This window comes from Rhinocladiella mackenziei (assembly GCF_000835555.1).
Source record: "Rhinocladiella mackenziei CBS 650.93 unplaced genomic scaffold supercont1.3, whole genome shotgun sequence".
NCBI classification, from domain to species: domain Eukaryota; kingdom Fungi; phylum Ascomycota; class Eurotiomycetes; order Chaetothyriales; family Herpotrichiellaceae; genus Rhinocladiella; species Rhinocladiella mackenziei.
In genome coordinates this window covers 2,068,413-2,089,314 of record NW_013550602.1, presented here as the reverse complement: position 1 = coordinate 2,089,314, position 20,902 = coordinate 2,068,413, and the positions used below count along the sequence as shown (strand labels likewise).

At 50.9% G+C, this 20,902-nt stretch overlaps 9 protein-coding genes across 9 annotated transcripts; 6 read left to right on the top strand and 3 right to left on the bottom strand.

Annotated features, from left to right (window-relative positions):
• Positions 1-688: 688 nt before the first annotated feature.
• Positions 689-2,107, top strand: Z518_04281 (uncharacterized protein; the record flags this gene model as incomplete). Its single annotated transcript, XM_013417988.1, has 3 exons — positions 689-796; positions 887-1,012; positions 1,091-2,107. The coding sequence occupies 3 exons, from the start codon at positions 689-691 to the stop codon at positions 2,105-2,107; spliced, it is 1,251 nt and encodes a 416-aa protein (XP_013273442.1).
• A 674-nt stretch (positions 2,108-2,781) lies between these two features.
• Z518_04280 (uncharacterized protein) lies at positions 2,782-4,412 on the bottom strand (the record flags this gene model as incomplete). The annotated part of the gene is made up of 2 exons (XM_013417987.1): positions 2,782-4,053; positions 4,110-4,412. The coding sequence occupies 2 exons, from the start codon at positions 4,410-4,412 to the stop codon at positions 2,782-2,784; spliced, it is 1,575 nt and encodes a 524-aa protein (XP_013273441.1).
• A 427-nt stretch (positions 4,413-4,839) lies between these two features.
• Z518_04279 (magnesium-dependent phosphatase-1) lies at positions 4,840-5,553 on the top strand (the record flags this gene model as incomplete). The annotated part of the gene is made up of 1 exon (XM_013417986.1): positions 4,840-5,553. The coding sequence occupies one exon, from the start codon at positions 4,840-4,842 to the stop codon at positions 5,551-5,553; it is 714 nt and encodes a 237-aa protein (XP_013273440.1).
• An 809-nt stretch (positions 5,554-6,362) lies between these two features.
• Z518_04278 (uncharacterized protein) lies at positions 6,363-9,861 on the bottom strand (the record flags this gene model as incomplete). The annotated part of the gene is made up of 3 exons (XM_013417985.1): positions 6,363-7,091; positions 7,153-7,845; positions 7,918-9,861. 3 exons carry the CDS (start codon positions 9,859-9,861, stop codon positions 6,363-6,365), a joined length of 3,366 nt encoding a protein of 1,121 aa, XP_013273439.1.
• A 1,510-nt stretch (positions 9,862-11,371) lies between these two features.
• Positions 11,372-12,309, top strand: Z518_04277 (uncharacterized protein; the record flags this gene model as incomplete). Its single annotated transcript, XM_013417984.1, has 2 exons — positions 11,372-11,401; positions 11,722-12,309. The coding sequence occupies 2 exons, from the start codon at positions 11,372-11,374 to the stop codon at positions 12,307-12,309; spliced, it is 618 nt and encodes a 205-aa protein (XP_013273438.1).
• Positions 12,310-12,511: 202 nt separating this feature from the next.
• On the bottom strand, positions 12,512-13,300 carry Z518_04276 (uncharacterized protein; the record flags this gene model as incomplete). Its single annotated transcript, XM_013417983.1, has 4 exons — positions 12,512-12,697; positions 12,791-12,980; positions 13,065-13,129; positions 13,190-13,300. 4 exons carry the CDS (start codon positions 13,298-13,300, stop codon positions 12,512-12,514), a joined length of 552 nt encoding a protein of 183 aa, XP_013273437.1.
• A 280-nt stretch (positions 13,301-13,580) lies between these two features.
• On the top strand, positions 13,581-14,336 carry Z518_04275 (uncharacterized protein; the record flags this gene model as incomplete). Its single annotated transcript, XM_013417982.1, has 2 exons — positions 13,581-13,863; positions 13,909-14,336. The coding sequence occupies 2 exons, from the start codon at positions 13,581-13,583 to the stop codon at positions 14,334-14,336; spliced, it is 711 nt and encodes a 236-aa protein (XP_013273436.1).
• Positions 14,337-15,606: 1,270 nt separating this feature from the next.
• On the top strand, positions 15,607-16,773 carry Z518_04274 (uncharacterized protein; the record flags this gene model as incomplete). The annotated part of the gene is made up of 1 exon (XM_013417981.1): positions 15,607-16,773. The coding sequence occupies one exon, from the start codon at positions 15,607-15,609 to the stop codon at positions 16,771-16,773; it is 1,167 nt and encodes a 388-aa protein (XP_013273435.1).
• Positions 16,774-17,952: 1,179 nt separating this feature from the next.
• On the top strand, positions 17,953-20,585 carry Z518_04273 (uncharacterized protein; the record flags this gene model as incomplete). Its single annotated transcript, XM_013417980.1, has 2 exons — positions 17,953-20,348; positions 20,432-20,585. 2 exons carry the CDS (start codon positions 17,953-17,955, stop codon positions 20,583-20,585), a joined length of 2,550 nt encoding a protein of 849 aa, XP_013273434.1.
• Positions 20,586-20,902: the final 317 nt, after the last annotated feature.

The window sequence follows — 20,902 nt, the reverse complement described above, 5'->3', positions numbered from 1 at the left end:
AGGGGAAGTGTGAAGAGTCTGTGCGAAGGAAAGAGTACATAGATTATCTAGGAGTAAGCTTGGGCTTGGACGGCTCATAATTGTTAGATTTTGAATGATGGTTACCGTTGAAGTAATCTGATATGGTGGTACGTACTGTAGGAGATGCTTATCCTCCATCATGGTCCGATATCGGTTGATATTCCCACCTGCTTTCTCCCCCTATCTCCTGTTCTCTTCTGCTTGCTGGCGCTCATATGAGCAGCTAAGATCATTTGGGATATCCTTCTCCAATCGTCAAGCGTACTGCAGTTGCGGTGGAGCACCAGCATTGGAAGCCAATCTCAAGACTACTACTCCTCAGCCTTGCTAGCTTCGTTCTCTCCCGATTTTTTGCAACCTGCATGCCTTTGGATGTTCTCCTAGATGAGTCACGCTTGACACCTGCCGAGACTCGCCGGGCGATGGTTTGGTGCTGGTACATCATATTGTGTTGGATATAATACTCGGGTTTTGACGCCATCTATTCTTTGCGGCTGGCAATGTCAGGGATTCCACAGTACTCTTGACAAAAGGAAGACATTCTGTCTCACATTGCTGGCGATCTTCGAGGCGACTCCTGTTTCTTTACCTCTTTTGCCTCTGAAGCAATAATATTCTGGATGAGTTGTTTTGGACTGATCGTCCTGACATTGACTCCGCTGACAGCATGCGAATACCCCTCTCTCGTGCTGCTGTGCAAACACTATATGGCAGATCGATGACAAGGAGACAATTTTCCTCCTCAAGAGCATTGAATACCGACTTCACACATGCTGTATGTTGACCAAGATACTGCAGAAAGAGAGCTTTTCATACTGGCACTCAAGCCCTCGTCCAGCAAAGCTAATGAAAACACAAACCCTAGGTCATCGGAGGAGGAGTGGTGGGCCTCGCCATCGCTCGTCAGCTAGCCTCGAGAACAGGAACATCGACAATTCTCATTGAACGCCACGGCGCTATGGGAACGGAAACGAGCAGCCGGAATTCAGAGGTAGATATTCTCATCTCCTTAAATTCTAGCCAACATTCTTGACCACCTTTCATGCCTAATATCTCAACATATCCCTAGGTAATCCACGCGGGTCTATATTACGGCCCAAACAGCTTAAAAACCGCGCTGTGCGTCCGCGGCAAACATCTCCTCTATGAACTCTGCACTGCCCAGAACATCCCACATCGCAAGACCAAGAAATGGATCGTTGCGCAAGACGCCCAACAAATGGACGAGCTAGAACGGCTTCATGAATTCTCCAAAACCATTGACGTCCCTACCCACTTTCTCTCGAGACGGGAAATCGAAGCAGGTGAGCCTGACGTCCGCGCCGAAGCCGGCGTCCTAGAATCTCCCACCACAGGAATCGTCGATTCCCACGCCCTCATGACATATCTGGACGGCAGCCTTGACGAGCGCGGTGGCGACTCGGTCCTCTACACAACTGTCACCAAAATCGAGCCCCTCTCGAATGGCAAGCAAGGATATTCCATCACCACGCGCTCCCGCGACGGCGCTGGTGGTGAAGACGTGATCACCACAGAAACACTGATCAACTCCGCCGGCCTCAGCGCCGTCGACATGAGCAACATGCTCCTCCCGCCTGAGCGGCACAGGAGCCCCTTCTACGCCAAGGGCAGCTACTTCAGCTACGCCTCTGGCCATCCAAAGCCCAAGACACTCCTGTACCCGGCACCTGTCCCTGGCCTAGGCGGCCTCGGCACCCATCTCACCCTCGATATGGCAGGGCGTATCCGCTTCGGCCCGGACGTCGAATGGGTTGACGACCCTACGGACCTGTCCCTCAATCCAGCCCGCCTCGAACAAGCCATCAATATGATTCAGACGTATCTACCGGGTATAAACCCCGACGCCATCAACTTGGATTACTGCGGCATACGACCGAAATTAGGCCGGTCGAGCGGGACATACGGCAAAGACGGGAAAGGGTTTGCGGATTTCTATATCTGTGAAGAAGAAGGATTTAAGGGATTCGTTAATTTGCTGGGCATTGAAAGTCCCGGGTTGACGAGTGCGTTGGCGATTGCCGAGATGGTCGAGGACGTCCTTTATGGAGAGAAGGTCAAAGTCTAGCCCACGCTAATGCTCTACCCTCACGCCATGTAATGATATGGGAGGAGTTCAGGCATAACTGTGTGGGCTACTCCGACCGGCCTCTTAATGAGAGAAGTCGGTAATGTCCCTCACTGTTTGCTGGACTAGGCTGTACAAAAAGAGGACCTGGAGACGAATACTATGGGACGTCAAGCCCTGAGGGCAGATTTGAGTCGCGCCAGGGCAAGCGGAATCAAGACTGCGGATAGATGGCGGCGTACAATCTCCCGCCAATTTTCTCTCTCCTTGGGTCTGATCTGATCGGCGTTGTCTAGTCATGATAGGATAAATTGGACCGGACAGGACGGGACGGATTGGACGGGACAAAAGGATGTAAGATGAGAAGAGCCGAAGAAACACAAGACGGGCAGAAGGGAAGGAGCAGCTGAAGCCGCACACTATCCCATATCATACTCGAAGCTAATATGCCGGCCAGGGGAGTACTACGGTTTGCAGATCTATGCTCACATTCATGTCCGCATATACAGACGTCGACGATAAGCGTATACTCAAGTACGTCTAAGCTAAGCATATCATATACTCATGATCGGTGCAGAAGCAGAATCCATGAGTTGGAGATATAATCCCATTCTTTCTCACTATCTTCTCCACCTCCCCTCTATTTTATTGCATCTATGTCGGTGATGTCGAACTTACGACGACGTGGACGCTGGGCCGGAAGCAGCGGTAGAAGCATCAAGCATCTCAGCAACACTGACGAATTTCTCTCTCGGTTTCCCCTTCGTGGCGCCCACTGTCTTCTCTGCACTATCGATGCGTTGCCAATTATCCCAGTTCACGGGGCGGAGCGGGAGATCGAGTGCTTTCGCGTCGGCTTGGACGCCTATCCATCCGTCCTTGGGACTGGGGGATTGGTGGTCCAGGGACGTACGGCTCTTCCAGTCTCCGACGATGGCTTCAGCCGTCTGAAATGCGTCCGTCATGGTGCTTGCGATAACCCCCGTAGGACCGCGCTTTACCCAGCCTGAACAATACAGGCCGATGTGGTGCGTATTTTCAATACCAGGACTGTACAGCGGAACGGCTCGTCCAAATCCGTCATGTCGAATTGTTCCCTTTCGGTCGTCAAATTCGACGCCTAGCTCAACCATGCCGGGGATGGCTTCTGCTTTATACCCTATTGATCGAAACAGTGTGGACGTGGGTATCAGCTTTGTTTCGTCCGTGTTGGTGACCGTCGATTCCGGCGACTCGGGATGCTCGAGTCTCGTTTTAGCGAACGTCACGCCTTCCAATTTCTCCGCGTCTGCCGCAGACCAATTGAAAGATTGTGGCGCGAGAAGGAAATCCAAGGACCAGGACTTAGTGGCGCTTTCTTTCACAGGGCTGCCCTTTTTGAGGAGCTCCATGAGCCGGCGTCTGGGACGGGGCAAGTTTTCCAAGTCTGGAGGGAAAAGATTGTCCGGGATAGGTGTGAAATTGACGTCGTCTAGCTGAAGTAGTTCACGCACCTCCTTGATGGTGAACGCTGCTTGCATCGGTCCTCGTCTACCAACCACATGGACGTGCTTGATCTTGCTTTCTGACAGGGCTTGGATTGCGGATTCCGTGATATCTGTCCTTTTCAAAATGTCGATCTTGCTCAGTAATGTTCTAGCAACGTCTAACGCGACATTTCCCTGCCCAATGATCACGGCCGTCTCCCCGGCTGCCAAGTCCGGGTTGAGATCTCGATATTCAGGGAGACCATTGTACCAACCCACGAACGCGCGCGCAGAGTAGATGTGTGGTTTGTTTTCTCCCTCCAGGCCGAGCTTGCGGTCTTTTGACGCCCCATATGCAAAGACTATGGCATCGTAGTGTTTTGTGAGGAGAGGGAGAGGAAGGTCGTGACCGAGATTGACGTTTCCGATGAAGGTGTAGTCGGGGGACGCGGCGACATCTTGGAAGGTGTCTTGACAATTCTAGAAAGCGTATCAGAAAATTGAGAAGTATAGCAGGAGCAAATTTTCCTCCCCACCTTCACTTCCGGATGGTCTGGTGCTACACCGAACCTGACGAGCCCAAATGGAACGGGCAATTGTTCGTACATGTCTATCTTCGTGCCTTGGATTTCCCGCATCAGCTTCTGAGCGGTATAGAACCCTGCTGGTCCGGAGCCAATGATGGCCACGGCGGGTCCTGTTCCAGCTGGAGCTGCTGCATGCTGAATATATCGCACGGATATTGCTGCCGAAGAAGGGACTATATTGCAAGTGTAGAAAAGTCGCGAGAGTGTGATTCTTGCGCAGATTGGCGAGCGCAAGCATCGGTTAGTCAGCATGGCGGTAGCAGAAGGAGACCGCCATCATCTCTGGACAGAGTCTACCCTACCAACTCAAAGAATACAAGCGTGGATAGTCCACAGAGAGATGAGAATGGCTAATGAGCCTTGGGATACGGCCAGTGTTCGGAATTCGGCGCCGTCAATGTCAAGTTTCGCTTCTGCTAGGACACCGAAGTTATAGTTCCTCGGACTCCGAGCATTGCTCCAAAGGCTCGCTTATATTTCCTGCTTAGCACACTCTATGACTGTTATCAGCACGTGATAACTTCTTATCTTCTTGTAGCCTCACAAATTCAGCCTCGTCTCTGGCGAATCGCCCACAGACCAGGCGACCAAGGGTCTTTGACTCACAATAGAGAAGGACTCTCGACCTCTCTCCCTATCACTCTGCGTGTCCTTCTTCTCGCCCCTACTCAACACCACCATGCCCAAATCAAAATCCCAACGGACGCTCCCCGTCCCTTCTACATTCACCGACACACTTCCCTTACCCAAACTAATAGTCTTTGATCTCGACTACACACTCTGGCCCTTCTGGGTCGACACGCACGTGACGGGACCCTTGAAACCCGCCAACGCCGCAGGCCAATATAACACTCATATGCTCGACCGCTGGGGCGAAAGCTTCGCCTTCTACAACGACGTGCCAGCAATCCTAGCAGCCGCCCAAGAACGGGGCATCACCATATCTCTAGCAAGCCGTACTCACGCGCCTAAACTTGCGCAAGAGATGTTAGGAGGCCTGCATGTACCCAGCAGCGTCATGACTGAAAAGGAGAAGGAGAAGGACACCACCGCACCCGCTACAAATTCGAAACCCTTACGTGCAATTGACCTCTTCACGCACGCCCAGATATACCCGGGGACTAAGACGACGCACTTCAAGCGTTTACAGGCCGCGACGCAGAAAGCGGGCCAGCCAGTCCCCTTTGAGGACATGCTCTTCTTCGACGACGAAAGGCGCAACCGCAACGTCGAGACCGAATTGGGCGTCACATTTTGTCTGGTTTGTGATGGAATAACTCGAGACGAAGTCGACAATGGCATTTGGGAGTGGCGCAAGAGGAGGGGGATTACGAAAACGGATCTACCCGCTCAACGTGGCCAGGGTGAAGATATTGCAGGGTTGGAGGGATGAACATGCTTTGACTATCTTGCCATTATGCGGGCCAGTTGGTGTTGATTTAAGTCACATTCGGTCATCTTTGTGGGTCATTTGAGGTGTTTGATAAGAGGAAAGACCAGCCGTTGGATCAGCAACCGCGAGGCATGAGGCAGGCGCTGTGGGAATGCATAGCACACGTGGGATAGATTTGTCGAAACAGCATAGAACATGACCGACACGTTTCGGTATCAAAGACGCATGAATTGGAAACAGGCACTCATTCTTCCATACCAGTGGAAGGTCAGGCCCAAGGCACAAGGCATCATAAGTATTTTATCATCCATCAAATCTCTCATTCAGATGCTGACTCGTCTGCACCGGAGTACCACGGAGCACTATTGTACAATTCCCCTCTCCTACACATCTCGTTTCCACAGGTCGACTGGCGACTGGAACGTATACGATCGGCGAACATCGCTTCGTCGACATGGGCAAACTCGGGTAAGAGTTCCTCAACATATTATCTTCTGAATACATCCGTCTTTCGAACTTGGCGACCTTCCCCCATCATCTCACTTCCTCTCTGTCGTTCATACTGCGCCATGCCCTTTCGTGCCGTACGGTGTGGGGGTATCAAAACGATGCGGTATTTGTACAGTTTGGTTTCGTTCCGGCTGTCTTTCAGGATTGTTGATCGTTCCAGGCCTCTCCTCGGGGCTGGTCGACCGCATTTGGAAACAGAATGAGGCCCGCTGGCATTTGCAACCCAATCCCTGGTCATTTATGCCCTCCCCCCAACCAAAAACAAAACAAAACAAAACTCCAAGTCACCAAATACAAAATCAACCTCTGGATTTTCTCTTCGAATTAGCCGGCATGGTAATCTCGACGAGTTGATCACCATCGTCGTCGTAGTCATGATCTGCTTGGCCTGCGAATTCCGAGGCCTGCTCCTCAGCATCACCCATTCCAATAGCGCCGCCCAATTGTCCTTTCTCTGTCGGACTCAACACCTCTTCGTCTGAACTATTGCTTTCATCCTCGGTTGGCGCGACCATTTCCCCCATCTCTTCGTCTTCAAAGACATCCAGTGGTCGCCGCTCGAGACTGGTCCGAGCTTCTGGGGGCTGATTCTCTGGGTCGATATCTGATCCGGATCCTTCGGATGAAGAATCATCCAATGATCCGTCAAAGTCGTCGTGTGAAGATTGACCGTGTGTGTCACGGCTTGGAGTGGAAGAAAACAAACTCGTTAGTCCCCGACTGACCGAGAAGCTGTGGTGGTCCCCTGTGCTCTTGTTAAAGGAGTTGGCGTTGTTTCGTTTCCCAAAGGTAGTAATGTCCTGTTCCTCTTCGTCGAGCGAGAAGGGGTCACCCGAGTCATGATCATCACTATTCCCAAGAGCAGCGAATGGATCATCTGCTTCGGAACCGAACTCCGATGCAACCACTTCTTGTTCGGCCTCTTGTTTGTGTCTCGCTAAGCGATCAGCCAACCGTCGACGAGCACGTGATGGCTCGATGTTAAGAGGCGCTGGCGGGGGTGGTAATAATGGTACTGGCTGGTCCGACTGTTTGAGCATTATTAGCCTAAAAAGTAAACAATCGTCGAATTGTCCGTGTCGCACTCACATTCTCCGATGCAAGACCGGTATCAGCTCCGGAAAGCTGACTCACCGTTCTGCCATGCTCATCATCTTCTGCATCATCCATATCTTCGTCTTCGTCATCCGACGAACTGCCAAAGCCACTGGAGAGCGAACCACCTGAATTGTATCCAGCACTGGTAGCACTTCCATTATTCGAAAGATCGATACTGTCCAGAGCATGCTGACCACCACCCAGTCCGACTCCGGCTAAACCGGTCGAAGCACCAAAGCCTTGTCCAGCACTGACGGCATTCAGAACCGCTTGTCTCGGTCCAAGTCCATTGTCTGGCCTAAACCCTCCAAGTATTGCATTGTCTCGTTCTCTTGTTTCGGCTAGGGTCTTAGTGACGTATTCTTCCCAAGCATGGGAATAGATGTAATCTTGAACAGGTGGCGAGAGGAGTTCTCTGGGATGACGCTCGCCAAATTTGACAACTTCTTCGGCCACTAACGTCAGATGTCCCATGTAACCAAGACGCATATTCTTCGACTGTTGGGCCTCGTCACTTCGTCGTTGCCCTTCGATGATCTGATCAGTGATCCTCCCAGTCTCGAAAAGGTCAAAAGCCAGGAAGCGGTTGTGGCCTCTGTCCATCGGACCGTTGAAAACTTGTTGGACAACATCATAGACCACGTTGTGGAGGAAATTGTTCCAAGGGAAGCGGAAGAAAAAACTCTTTTAGCGCGTTAGCAAGATCCAAGACGCTCACGACGTAGAAGGGCCACTTGCCAATATCGTTGGAACAACCTTGTTCTCCACGAACATGATTTTTAAGTAGTCTCCAACTACTGGAGCTTCGTCCGCGGCTGGAGGCGCTTGCTGTATAATCCGCATTGTGTCACCTTGGGCAGTCTGGAGTTGTTCCCCTTCAATCTGGTTAGTTTGGCCGGTTTCGCCAATGCGATCCGTGGTATCTCGAGGGCTGATGTGTGGTTCCGGGCTGTTTGCCGTAGGTGTTTTGTCGGGATCTGAGGGTGTCGAGAACAGAGGCGCTGGTTTGCCCTGAGGATGAGGGAGGATTTCACCAGATTGATTTCCTCGAGGGGAGTGAACCGTCGTCTCGGGTTCATTAGGAGGAGAAGTCATATCGGTGTCCTCGGAATTGTCTAAGCTCAGACGTCGAACAGTTTCATTCAAATTGCCGGTTGGTGTGGTCGGTTCATCAGATGAGGTCCCAGCTCGAGATTGGCGAGGGGATAGTGAAACATCCACCGGATCTTGATTCGACTCTGACGAAGCATCCGTTGCATCAGCGACAGCAACTTTCTCGAACCCGTCCTCGTCGTTCAGATTGGCGATTCGGAGTTCTTCCGTGGATGTTGATCTAGCCGGAGTAAACGCATTTTCGAATCGGGAAGAATTGGCGGAGATATCCACGGCAGAGTCCTCTGATTGTTTGTTAGACAAAAAAGCCCCTTGCTCTCTCAGCCGTTCTCTTTCCGCGTCTCTTTTCTTGATGAATTCTTCACTTCCCCTTTCGTTCAGCAGACCCATATTGCTACAATGCAGCAGCTCTGCCATTAATTCGCAAGTTTTAAATCTGTCAAACCCCAGAGGTTCGATTTGTGTGCCCCAAGCCGACTTGAGCTGCCCTCTTTCCACCACGCTCGTCTGTTCACCTTTTGTAACTGTGTGCTTCGAGCTGAGAATGAGGCTCATGAAGTTCGGAACATGTTGAGCAAAGAGTCTCAAAAGGGTCCCAAGGTAGATGGGATCGTGATTCGTGGGGGGGGCTTCGGGGCTGTGCCCTTGATCAGGATCGTAATCCGAGTTGTTCTTTCGGATAACTTCGATCACGATCCCAACTCCAACCGTGAGAGGGTTGCCGCCTTTAAGCATGTATGAAATGAGTTGCCGAATACACTTTTCCGAAACCAATTGCCGAGTGAGACTGTTTGGCCCAATGCAAGATTGCTCATGTTGAGCAGCATTTGCGGATATCGTGATGATGGCCTTCAAAAAGTCCCCAGCCGAGGTTTGAGTGGAGGAGTTGCATTCGGGAGACAGATTCGACAGAAGCATGGGAATCAGGTCCTGCCCATGCAACCAATCCACGATTCCCATTCCTCCATCCGATTTTTCCAGACTGATGATTTTCAAGAGCAAATCCATCACCATGGGGCAATCGACGTGCTGCAAAATGGCCGGTACAATGCCGGGGAGAGATTTAAAGAAATCCAGCATGTCCCCCGTCTTCTTTTCGAGCAAGGTCTCGTTGACTTTGGTGAAATAGCCAGCCTGTAGCGGATCCAACGGAGCCGGCCGACGGAGAAAGTCCCAAAACTCGGTCAGATAAGGGATGTTGGCCATCAGGGATTCGGTAATCGACCATATTTCGCAAGACAATATTTCGCACGCCACAAAGGCATATTTCATCCTTTTTTTCTCGGCTTTCTCCTGTTCCTCATCTGGTTGTTTCCCCTCATCTTCATCGCCCAAGGTAGGCCCTTCGCCTTTCTCATCCTCGTCATTTTCTTCCACATTTGCAGAAGGACCAAGAGCTACGACATAATGCAGCAGTGCATGGAGATTTGTTTCGTCCCGCAAATATTCTATCAGTTTTGTGTGGTGGGATTTGAGTTCCTGAATGAGATCGGACTCTTCCAGCAAGTCTTCGAGCTTGACATTAGGTTTGTCGAGAAGGGTATCGATTGTCGATATATTGGAGTAGCCTCCGAAGCGCCAAAACATCTTTACGAATTTCTTTCCGACGCGACCGAAGGAGGGTGATGGCGTCGGAGGATCTTGGTAATGGTACAGATTCAGGGAGATGTGGTAGTCGAATAACCGGCCGTAGGCAGTCGTAACTCGTGAATTGGTGACGGAGCAAGACAGAGACAGGCGTTCCAGCGCTGGGTGAGGAAATGGGTTAGCTACTTCGGTGTCTTTTGATGAGAGTCGTAACGTTCGTTGGGATTCAACGCGCAACGGCACGTTTGTAGACCGCAGCTCACCTATTGTTACAAAGGAGTGACTGGAATGGAAGTCAGAAGACAAGGCTCAGGCGGTAACCATAAGCCGAGGGCGCACTTTGTTGTACAACGGAGGATGAGTCCGCGTGAGGACGGTGTGGATTGTGGTTGTTGGTCACTGGCTGGAGATGCGCCGGCCAAAAGCGATCTCAGCGCACTTGGCACCAAATCAATGTGCTGTGCTACACACTCCCACTGCGCCCTGAGAGAACGCCGAAGGCCGGCAGCGTGACTATTAAAGAATCGGTAAGGTGATGTTCTCGTCTTTGTGAAAATTGTAGGACATGTTCCAGGAATAGCCAGAGTTGTACTACAAGATCTCGGACAGGACAGAAGAACGGGTTTATGAGGCTCAGACAGGAAAAACAAAAGCCGCTTGGCCACGAGGCCCGAGTCCAGGGCAAGATTCCGAAGGTCATTGGGGTCCTTTTCGACATTTGCTGGCGCCTCCACACAACAGGCGTCCCCCCTTTCTTCGGCCCATTTCAAATGCACGATTTCTTCACCCCGACAACTTTGCCGATGCCACATGGCCATCGGAAGTTCGAAATCTTTCCACCCGGGAAGAAAGCCTTGTCTCCCAACACACTGAATTCCGCTTATTTGCCCCCAGCCTTGTCATTGAGGCTGACAGATTGTGACTTGAGAACCACTGAAGGAAAATGGGCACGTGCAGTCCTACCAAGGTGATTCCACTGTCAAAAGGACGGAGACATTCAGCATTATGGACAATATGCGCGTGGCGGATCAATCTTAAAGCCAAATCTCACTGTGTCGATCAATCCCCTTTTACTTGCTTCCACGTTCCCACGGTCTCCCTTCGAAAATTCCATCGCCCATTTTGCTCAAATATACTCAATCAATCTGTACACAAGGAATATCAAGCATTGAAAGATAATTACAAGAGCCAGCACCGTCGTGATACTATCTGAAGAGGGCCACAGATAGAGAGACTTGCCCACCTAGCTACGCCAGGTGAATTCGCTTAGGATTACAGATATTCGTATCTCGACACCTCAAATAAGCTGGCCAAATATATCGTTTGGGTGATGCAGACAAAACGCAGCATTGAATCCCGGGTGACCATTCGAGTGAAGTTTGCCATTGATGTTGAGCGATCACCTTCGATCAGGCTGGCCCCGGTAGACGGAAACATCCAAAGCAGACGCCGGGACCCTGTAATACGCATGATTGGTGACCGCTCGGAACTGCACTTGTCCGTCTTAATCATGAGCCTGGTGGGAAAATTGAAAACAAAAGTACGGTGCGAGAGTATGGTGCTGGTAATGAATTTGGGCCTGCTCACCGGGTAATACTCGGAGCACGATTGGGCGGCGAGAAATGACACAACCGCAGGCTACCTTGAATTTCGCGAAAACCAAACACTTCGCCCCCCCATTTCTTTCTGTCAAGGCATATTGCAGCGAACATCTGAGCGCTCGAGTTGAAGCAGTCAAGCGAGATGAATCGACTCTTTGGTTCCAAAAACACCGCCCCGAAGCCCACGCTCAACAGCGCAATCCAAAATGCATGCCACCGCAATCCCCCCGCATTACCTGCCATTCTAACATGGTGACAGGTAGATACTAGAATTGATTCGATCGATGTTAAATTGGCCAAAACCAATGCCGAACTATCTACCTATCAGCAGAAACTAAGCAAGATGCGTGATGGTCCCGGCAAACAGGCAATTAAACAAAAGGCTCTGAAAGTGCTACAACGACGCAAGATGTACGAATCCCAACGAGATCAACTGCAGCAGCAGTCGTGGAATATGGAACAAGCAGGGATGATGCAAGACAACTTGAAAAATGTGATGACCACCGTTGACGCAATGAAGACGACGAATAAGGCTCTGAAACAACAGTATGGCAAGATTAACCTCGACAAGATTGAACAGATGCAGGATGAAATGGCAGATCTGATGGAAATTGGCAACGAGATCAACGAGAGTATAAGTCGGGCCTACGATGTGCCGGAAGACGTAGATGAGGCAGAATTGGATGCAGAACTGGAGGCCCTCGGAGAGGACATGATGTTTGAACAGGAAATGGGGATCGGGGAGAGCACTCCAGGCTACTTGCAAGATGAAGTCGCCCCGCCACAATTTGTGGATGAACCTCCAGAACAGACCAAGGTCAAAGAGGCGGCCGGTGGCGTGGGTTGAGATTCTCTCATGGCACCCAAATCAAACGTCCATTTTACTTCATGTTCACACGCCGACTTACGGTTCCCCATGTGGTGTCCCGATGTCGATTGTCCTCCGCAGCCCAAGTTTGTTGCATGCAGCGTTCACCCTTTGGTGGTGAGATTATCTCAGATCGTAATAAAGCCGTGGATCGGATGCGAACCTAAATTCGGAGCCGAAATCATCCTCGATTATTTTTCTTCAATTCCTGTGTCCAAGCTTTTACCGCTTTAGGGCCCTCATGCGCTGCTTTGAACAACTGGCGCTCAGTTTCATCCAGGCCTCTCAAGAACTCGGCACCTTCACCCAAAGCTCCACGTGGATTGTGCGCCTGATCTGCGATTTCCGGAGCCCGTTCTTTGAATGTCTAACGGTTTCTGCGTCAGCAGCAACAAGATGGATTGCTCCAACGAGTACGGAAGAAACAGGGAGTCGGGAGCAATCTGAAGAACAAGCTCACATCTAGTAGAGTATCCAATATGGCCCGATCATCAAACAATTCCATAATCCGTGCGCCCAGGGCGTAGAAATGTGGTGCTTGTGCGCGTAAATCGACGCTCTTCGGATCTGCTTTTAATGCATTGATGACACGCTGCTGGAGTGGCGCTGGGAAGTCGAGAGACACCAGACGTGGAGAACCGGGTGTGTTTCTGCATTCATTAAGCCACTCTTTAGGATCTTGACACTGGAGTAGCTATGGCCCAAACAGGAGCACTAATATGATGCGAACTTACCCCGTCGACACAGCAAGCATGATGCCTAGCCACATTGGAAGATCAATCTTTGTACCGGCTTTGATCTACCACTTCCAAATCAGTGTCTTCTTCATCAGTACGACAGATGTACCGGATGCGCGAACAGTTCCTCCGGCATTCCCGTCTAGGTACCCCAGCCCGGGCACGTCCAACTCGAAAGTACAAGGCAACTTTTGGGAATCGGTCAAAATCGCGTCAACATCGTAGTAGGACATGTCTTTCTTTCGTAGCCGAGTTTCAAGGTCTAGATCTAAAAGAAAAGAACAGAGAAATATTAAAAGCAGCCATGTATGTCTGCCAGCCGCAACTCGAAGATCAAATGTCTCCTGTTGCGTTGAGGTTTCGAACCCACCAATTAGGTTCGTACAGCCGGCGCGTTCGCTAAACGCACTAACTAGAAATTGATCTCCACACCATCCTCTCCTTAAAAGACAATATCGACTCCTTTTCTGTATAGGAGTTCTCTACCTCTTCGAGCAGCCAGCGTGAGGTAGAATGAGTACCCCACCCACTGCTGCTTCTGCAACTCAACCGACATCCTCGAATAGACCTCCCGTAACTCTGGGGCAAGCCACACACCTCGACCCAGGAGCCTACGTCCGCAGCACTCATGCCATCACGCTCGGAGACCACATTCTCGTCCACCCACGAGCCCAACTCGTTGCAATCCACGGACCTCTCTCCATCAGTGACAAATGCATCATTTCCGAGAAATGCGTCATTGGTGGCCCCGCACCAAATCCAAGTACCGCTGCAGATCCTGGTGCGAAACTTTCAGGTAATCCATCAGGCAGCGGAAGTAACCAACCAAGTCCGCTCCTAGCCCAAGGCGGCGGTGACGATGAAGGAGATGAGGCCAATGATGAACGTGACCCCGTGAAGACCACGATCCACGCAAACGTTTACATCCATCCCAGCTCGCACATTAATGCCGGCGCCACGATCAAAAACGCAGTGGTCATCGAGTCGCACGTGACAGTGCTCCCCGGTGTTACAATCGGCGCACACGCGAAGATCTGTGCCGGTGTGACTGTCGACAGGGACGTGGAGGACTGGACCGTGCAATACGGGAATGGAGAGATGAAGCGAAAGCGACGGAAAATGGCCACCATCGCCAACGAGGAAGACCGGGATGCCGATGCAGAGCTCGTTGAGACGATGAGGCTTAAAGCGATGGACAAAGAGCGAGAGGGGACGGTTGCTATTTTCAAGATGGCGGCTAGAATGGCCAGTATGGCGAAGAAGAAGTGATTAATTGGTTCGCACTGGTTATCGAACCTGAGCATGCATTAGGAAGGAAAAGCCTCTAATTCGGACAGCCCTACGCCCAAAAGGAATTTATTCCTCCACCGGTTGAAACCATTGACCTTTCAGCCTTCCAGTGACTGGAACAAATACCACCACCCCGCAGGCTGCTACGGCTGAGGTTGCAAGGGGTTGAAAGCATTCAATGTGACCCGCCAGGGAAAAGAGCTGTACCAAGAAGACGGTCAGAGCGATACTGACTGCTTCCTTTTATAAGAAAAACAACAATCTCAGAATCTTGGTGCGTCATGCCCCAAAAAAAATTCTGGAGCTGGAAGATGGCACTCGTACACTCAGTAAGTGAGGAAATGCCCTATTCAACCATACATGATCGCATTTGAACTCACCATCCCATCTGATCCGAACAATCCCGATTGATATTAAGTACAATTTGATCCTATTTTCGCAGTTGAAGCAATAATTCCACTTGTTCCCATATGTTTAAACCAACATTGTAATCATCCATTCCTCCCAAGTGTGTCGACATTGGTACAATTGTGGCTGGCATCTGAACATCATCATCATCAGGCTGTTGGCGTTAATTTCAACGAGATTCTCTCTTTTGATGCTCGTGGCGAATTGCCAGGATACATCACCGACTACGAAGCCGGGGGCATGCCCTACTTCCAAGCTTACATGAAAGAAGCCTTATGTATGTATCCTGCTGTAGGACAACTCCTTGAACGAGTTGTGGCCTCTATCTGCCAGCTGGACCTGGAGACGATAGAATCGAGGCAGACAAAGAAATCGATGAAAAACTCATCTGTGGAACTTTTGATGACCATTTCTGCTTGTTTAAGAATATGCAGTCGGGACTCTTCAGGGTTCATTCGCGCCAACCGCGGTACCATGACGTCTCATGCTGTCTCGTCGTATTTCAGAGCGGAGATCCGGGCTCCAGTTTGCGGAGACCGGATATCAATCCCGCAAATCCAACTTCATCTGCAAATACATGACACCAAACTCCGAATCTCGTCTCTGTCGAGTTGAGCGCAGCAGGTACAAGCAATCAGGACTGACTGTTTCGAAATTCTTCGTGCGCAGAATTTATGGACAGACTCTCACACTCATCATCCCGCGAGCAATGGTGTCGGAATAGTCACTATTGCGAGCAATATTCCATCTACGGAGACCATCATTCAGAGCAATCCCCTCCGCACTGTGGCGTTCCAACAAGTGCACCACCAGCAATAACGAAAAGCGTCACCTCTCAACCATGTCGTCCACTCCGGGCGAACCCGGCAAGACATACCAGCTGCTCTTCCTGGGCGATCTGATGCTTGGCCGGCTCATCGACGCGCTCCTCCCCACCAGCATTTCACGGCAATCACCACATACCGATCCCGAGTCCGCGGCGCGAATAGTCGACCGCCACTTCATTCCCCATCATGTCGAACTGAAGTCCTACAATTATCTGTCACCCTGGGGTACCAGCGTGGACTTGATCCGGAGTGCAGATCTTGTGCTCGCGAACCTCGAAACCGCTCTGACGACAAGCGAGCGTCGGTGGCCGGACAAAATGTTCAACTACCGCAGCCACACGGAGAACGTACGGTGTTTGACAGAGGTGGGGATGGGGAGCGGGTTGGGAAGAGGGTATGTGAGTCTGGCGAACAACCATACGTTGGACTGGGGGGTCGAGGGCCTGGAGGAAACCGTCAAGACCCTGGAGAAGAACGGGGTGGAATATGCAGGGGCGGGAAGATCGAAGGAGGAGGCAGCCAGGCCCGCGAGGCTGAGACTGAGGGGGGAGGAGGGAAGGGACGTCAAGTGCTGGAGCTTCTCGGATCATCCGAGTGACTGGAGAGCGGTGGACACTTTCAATCTGATCGATTACACGAGAAGAGGTCGGGAGAGGATCAAAGAGCAGCTTACAGCCAAGGAGCAAGATGAAGGACAGAGAAAATTGGGATTGAAGGTGGTGTCGATGCACTGGGGCCCAAACTATCGGTGGCATCCGGCGAAGGAAATCGTCGACATGGCGCATTGGCTGATCGATGAGTGTGGAGTGGACGTCATTCAAGGACATAGCAGCCATCACGTCCAAGGGGTGGAGGTTTATAAAGGGAAGTTAGTGGTGTATGGGTGTGGAGACTTCGTGGATGATTATGCGGTGGATCCCAGGTGGAGGAATGATTTGAGTGCAGCCTGGAGGGTGACGGTTGGGCAGAAGGACGGAAACGAAAGGCTGGAAGTGAGGAAGTTGGAAGTGTTTCCAAACAGGATTCAACTGTTTCGGGCGAACTTGTTGAAGAGAGACGACGAGGATCATGAATGGGTGGAGAGAAAGTTTAGGGAATTATGTAACGGATTTGGGACGCGGGTGGAGAAAGATTTGGGACACGACGGGCAGATTGTGGTCAATGTCCAGGCCCAAGTCTGATACGATGATCAATCGACATATTTGAGCGAGGGACAGACGTATATATGAGCCAGCTAGGCCTTTGAACCGCAGTGAATAAAGTGGTAGTCATAATGAGAGTTCGAAAATGTCTCATTGCATTCTTGGAGGAGGGTTTGCATGGAAACATCAGACGGAAGTGTTGTTGGAGCGGCATACCAGCCTATGTGAGGACGCGGCCTTTCGCTGTACACTGAGTTTCCCGATCCTAGAGTCGGGTCTTAAATTAATAGGGCCATTCCAACCATGGGAGGTCCGTTATAGGAATCCTAACCGGCGAAGTAGAGTACCTTGACCGATGGCCATCTCCGTAAGTCGCATATGGGAGACCTAGTGACCTGTAATTATGTATCGAAAGTTCGGCTCTTCTCTATTCCAATCCTCCCAAGGTCTCCCAAACATACATACAATAAGCTGATCGACCATAGGGTGATGCCGCTGCTCTCTGTATGACCTAGGCCCAGCAATTATAGCAGACTTTCTCACCACATCCCAATTCTCACTGAAGAGTGATTGCACCGTCTCCTTCTTAAAGTTATAGAATCGACACATGTTGTATGCATTGGCGAAGTGAGTGCCCATAATATTGATATCGCGAAAGTGCGGGTGGGTCGGCGACATTTGAACCGCTTGGAACGTCCAGCAAGGGTCGGTCGATCATCGTAAATGTTGAGAAGTTTGGATGTCTAGAGTTAAGTTGCCAAATCTTCTCTCTCCAGGTAAGTGTACTCACCAGGGGAACTATTGTCCACGAGGAAGAAAAAGAGATGTAGTATGGAGAGGTCGTGTTTGTTGTGCGGTAAAAATCTTAGCTTCATCATCAGCAAGGCTGCAGCTTTGGCGGCCCTAAAACGGTGAGGCGAGTTCCACTAAATCTGTGGGGGATTTCCCGTCAACAAGATTATATTGCAAGTTGACAGAATGCATCCCACAAAAGATGTGATGACAAGTAGCGGTGAGGGACTGATCTGATGCCTGCAACACGGCGTCTAGTTAGACGCCAAGCCGCGCGCCCGAATTTGGATCATGTCCCGACGCGCGGTTCACAACGCCACTCATCTTGAAGTCTAATTCTTCATCACCATTTACCCTAACCCTAAGACCTACTGGGAGGGTAGGGAGGAAAGGGAGACCCCACGTTCAACTACCAATTAGCTCATCATGGCCCGAAGGGCTGCTCGCTCAGTGAGCAGGAAAAACAAACCTCTCTCACCGCCCAAACCTTCTACATCGGCCGTTTTCGTGGACGCATCGAATCAAAACAAACGATCGACGAGGTCAGCAACTCGCGAGGTTCCCGCCACCCAGCACCAGGTACAAAACATTAGCCATGTTTTGGGCCAAATCGACGAGGCGTCTACATCTCAGCAAGCGGATGATTCAGGCCTCGATATTTCTCCGTCTCGGTCATCCATTTCATCGGGCTCCCTTCTCCAGGACGAGTTGGACAGTCTCAATCGAGATGAACTTGTCGAGTACATCGGGGATTTGCACGGTGACGCAGCCGCCTTGCTCTCTCTCTTCCAGGTAGCTGATGACGAGACTCTTCGAATGTTCTGCGCAAAACTGTCAGAACCAGAATCTCTACAGCGTCACCGCTTTCAGACTCGAGGAAGAAGGTTCTTGATTGTACGTGAATTTTACGGGAACCTAGACTTCATCAAGGTGGACATCGTGGTCCGCAAATTGGCCGGCACAATCGCACTCGGACACATAAATGCAGGTCCCTGGCGACCAGATCCTATTCTCTATCTCGCAAATCTGGCTGTTCAGATGATGGCGGTATTTAGCACCTCCTCTTTTGACCAACACACGTACCTTCAATTCATGTTCAACAATTTTCCCAAACCCTTTGCCGGTCGAGATTTATTTCTCATTGGGCCTGGAATGTCGGAGAGAACCGTTGACATATACATCGATATCCTCACGCAGTTTTATATCCGGGAAGTTGAGGCAAACAAACATCAACTGTCTTTTGACCCCGATTTTCTCGTTAGGAAGATATTCCTGGACGAGGACAATCAATTGAGACGTTTCGAGCACAATTCAAGACGGAAAAAAGCCATGGAGCGAGTCAAAACGATAAGAAAGCACGTCGGACAAGATGCACGAGCACCAATTGACTTGGATGCTCTGAAACACCAATTTCCTTGGTCGGATTTTGCCTTGAAAGTGGTGAAATGGTCCATGGCTCGAAAACAAGAGCTGGACGGTATCATCGATTCGAAGGGCGGGATAGGCCACATCAAGGATCTCCTCGCGGGAGACTTGGGGGATGATGGGACGTCTGCCGAGGAACCGTTTCATGGACCAGGACCACGTGCTGATATTACTCGGAGACCACCAGCCGTGACGGCCAACGAGGAAGCAACACGATCGGGGAAGAAAGGAAAACCGGGCCCGTTGAGAGGAAAAGCCCTCTCGGCCAACATGGAAAGACTCAGGTTACAACGAGAACATTATGCTGCTCAGCCCTCTGGCGCAGAGAGCGATGCAATTACCGAAATCACACAAGATTCAGTTCACGAAATTCCTCAGTCCCCCACCCCCGTGAACGATGATGACGGTGGGCCAGCGGACGAAGACGGCATGGACGAATCTGTGGCGAACTCTGTGGAACAAGCGGACGACGAGGAGGAACTTGTTCCAACCCAACAGACGCTCATCGTCCTCAACACCATCAAACGACGTGAAGAACAGAGCGAGAAAGAAAACCGGAAGCAGACGGCCAAAAAAGTGTCTTATATGGACCCACAAGAGGATGCCGTGCAAGTACAGTTCAACACGCCTTCAGACAGCGAACCGGATCCCTCCGGGCGCCCGGGCAAACATCCAAGACAGGAACCTGAGGGATCTGACGATGAAGACGATTTCGAAACCGATACACGAGCTGCGAAGAGGCCTCGTCATGGTGCTGAAGGTAGCAGGCAACGATCACTCGCCACTCGAAACACGGCGAGAAGCCACAGTGGTGTTGAAGATGGTCCTCATGAGGAAGACGACGAGGACGCGGAGATACCAGCTGAATCACCAGTCATCACTCCAAGACGAGGAAACCGGCCGCCACAATCCACCCAAGCATCATCGTCACACTCACCTAAACGGCCATTACTTCACTCTGAGCTTTCCAGAGAATCCGAACCACCTCGAGCAAGCACCCAACAACCAACCACGCGCGAACCACTTCGACCCGTATCTCTTTCTCGGCTTCCTCATTCAACCGCACCTGCCCGCTTACGGGAAGACAGTACCATTTCCCCTCCTCCTCGGCCCGCCCACCAGGAACCACCACTCTCCCAAGTTTCGCGCGTGAATCAAGAAGCCAAACTCGCAGCGCGGCTTTCGCGAGAAACATACCAGGGACGAGGCGTTCAAGTTCGCAAACCTTACACCGAAGCTGAAGTCGACCGATTGATGGAGATGATTGAATTGCACGGAACGAAATGGGCAAGAATATTGGATGAGGACAAAGCGCATGGGGACGGCCCCTTGTTGCAAAATAGGAGCCAGGTCCAATTGAAGGACAAGGCGCGGAATATCAAGTTGGACTATTTGAAGTATGTCCCGGGCTCTTCTCGTTTCCCCGTCTCTATCATGTTCGTCAAATGCAGTATACAAGTCCTAACTCTGAATTTCCTAGAGCCCGTCGTCGTCTCCCCCCGGGGTTCGAGTCCGTGAGTATTGGGGGAAGACAAATCGAAATCCTACGAGGTCTCGGCATCGACTATGTCGAAGGACGATTTACAGGCAACGACATTAATGCGCAGATGAGAGACGATGATGACTTTGGTTAATGGCGCTGCTGAGGAAGGATGCAGCATTCAGGTACCGAGCATCACCCAAAATGGTCCGTGGTTCAATTTCTAAAGTGGAAAAGGGCAAAAGAAAACCTCAGAATTGTCTCTGATTTCGGTCTGAAATCGACTTCTCGCCCTGCACCTTTTATTCATGAGGCGCGAATGACTCTCATCTTATACCATTTCCGCATAAAGCAGGTACCGGGCAAGAGCTATACGCACCCAAAATTTTGGGACCTGTCCTTCACTCATATCGCATTCAATTCATCCGTCCATTGATAAACCCCAACTTCAACCAGCTGTCCCGAGAGGAA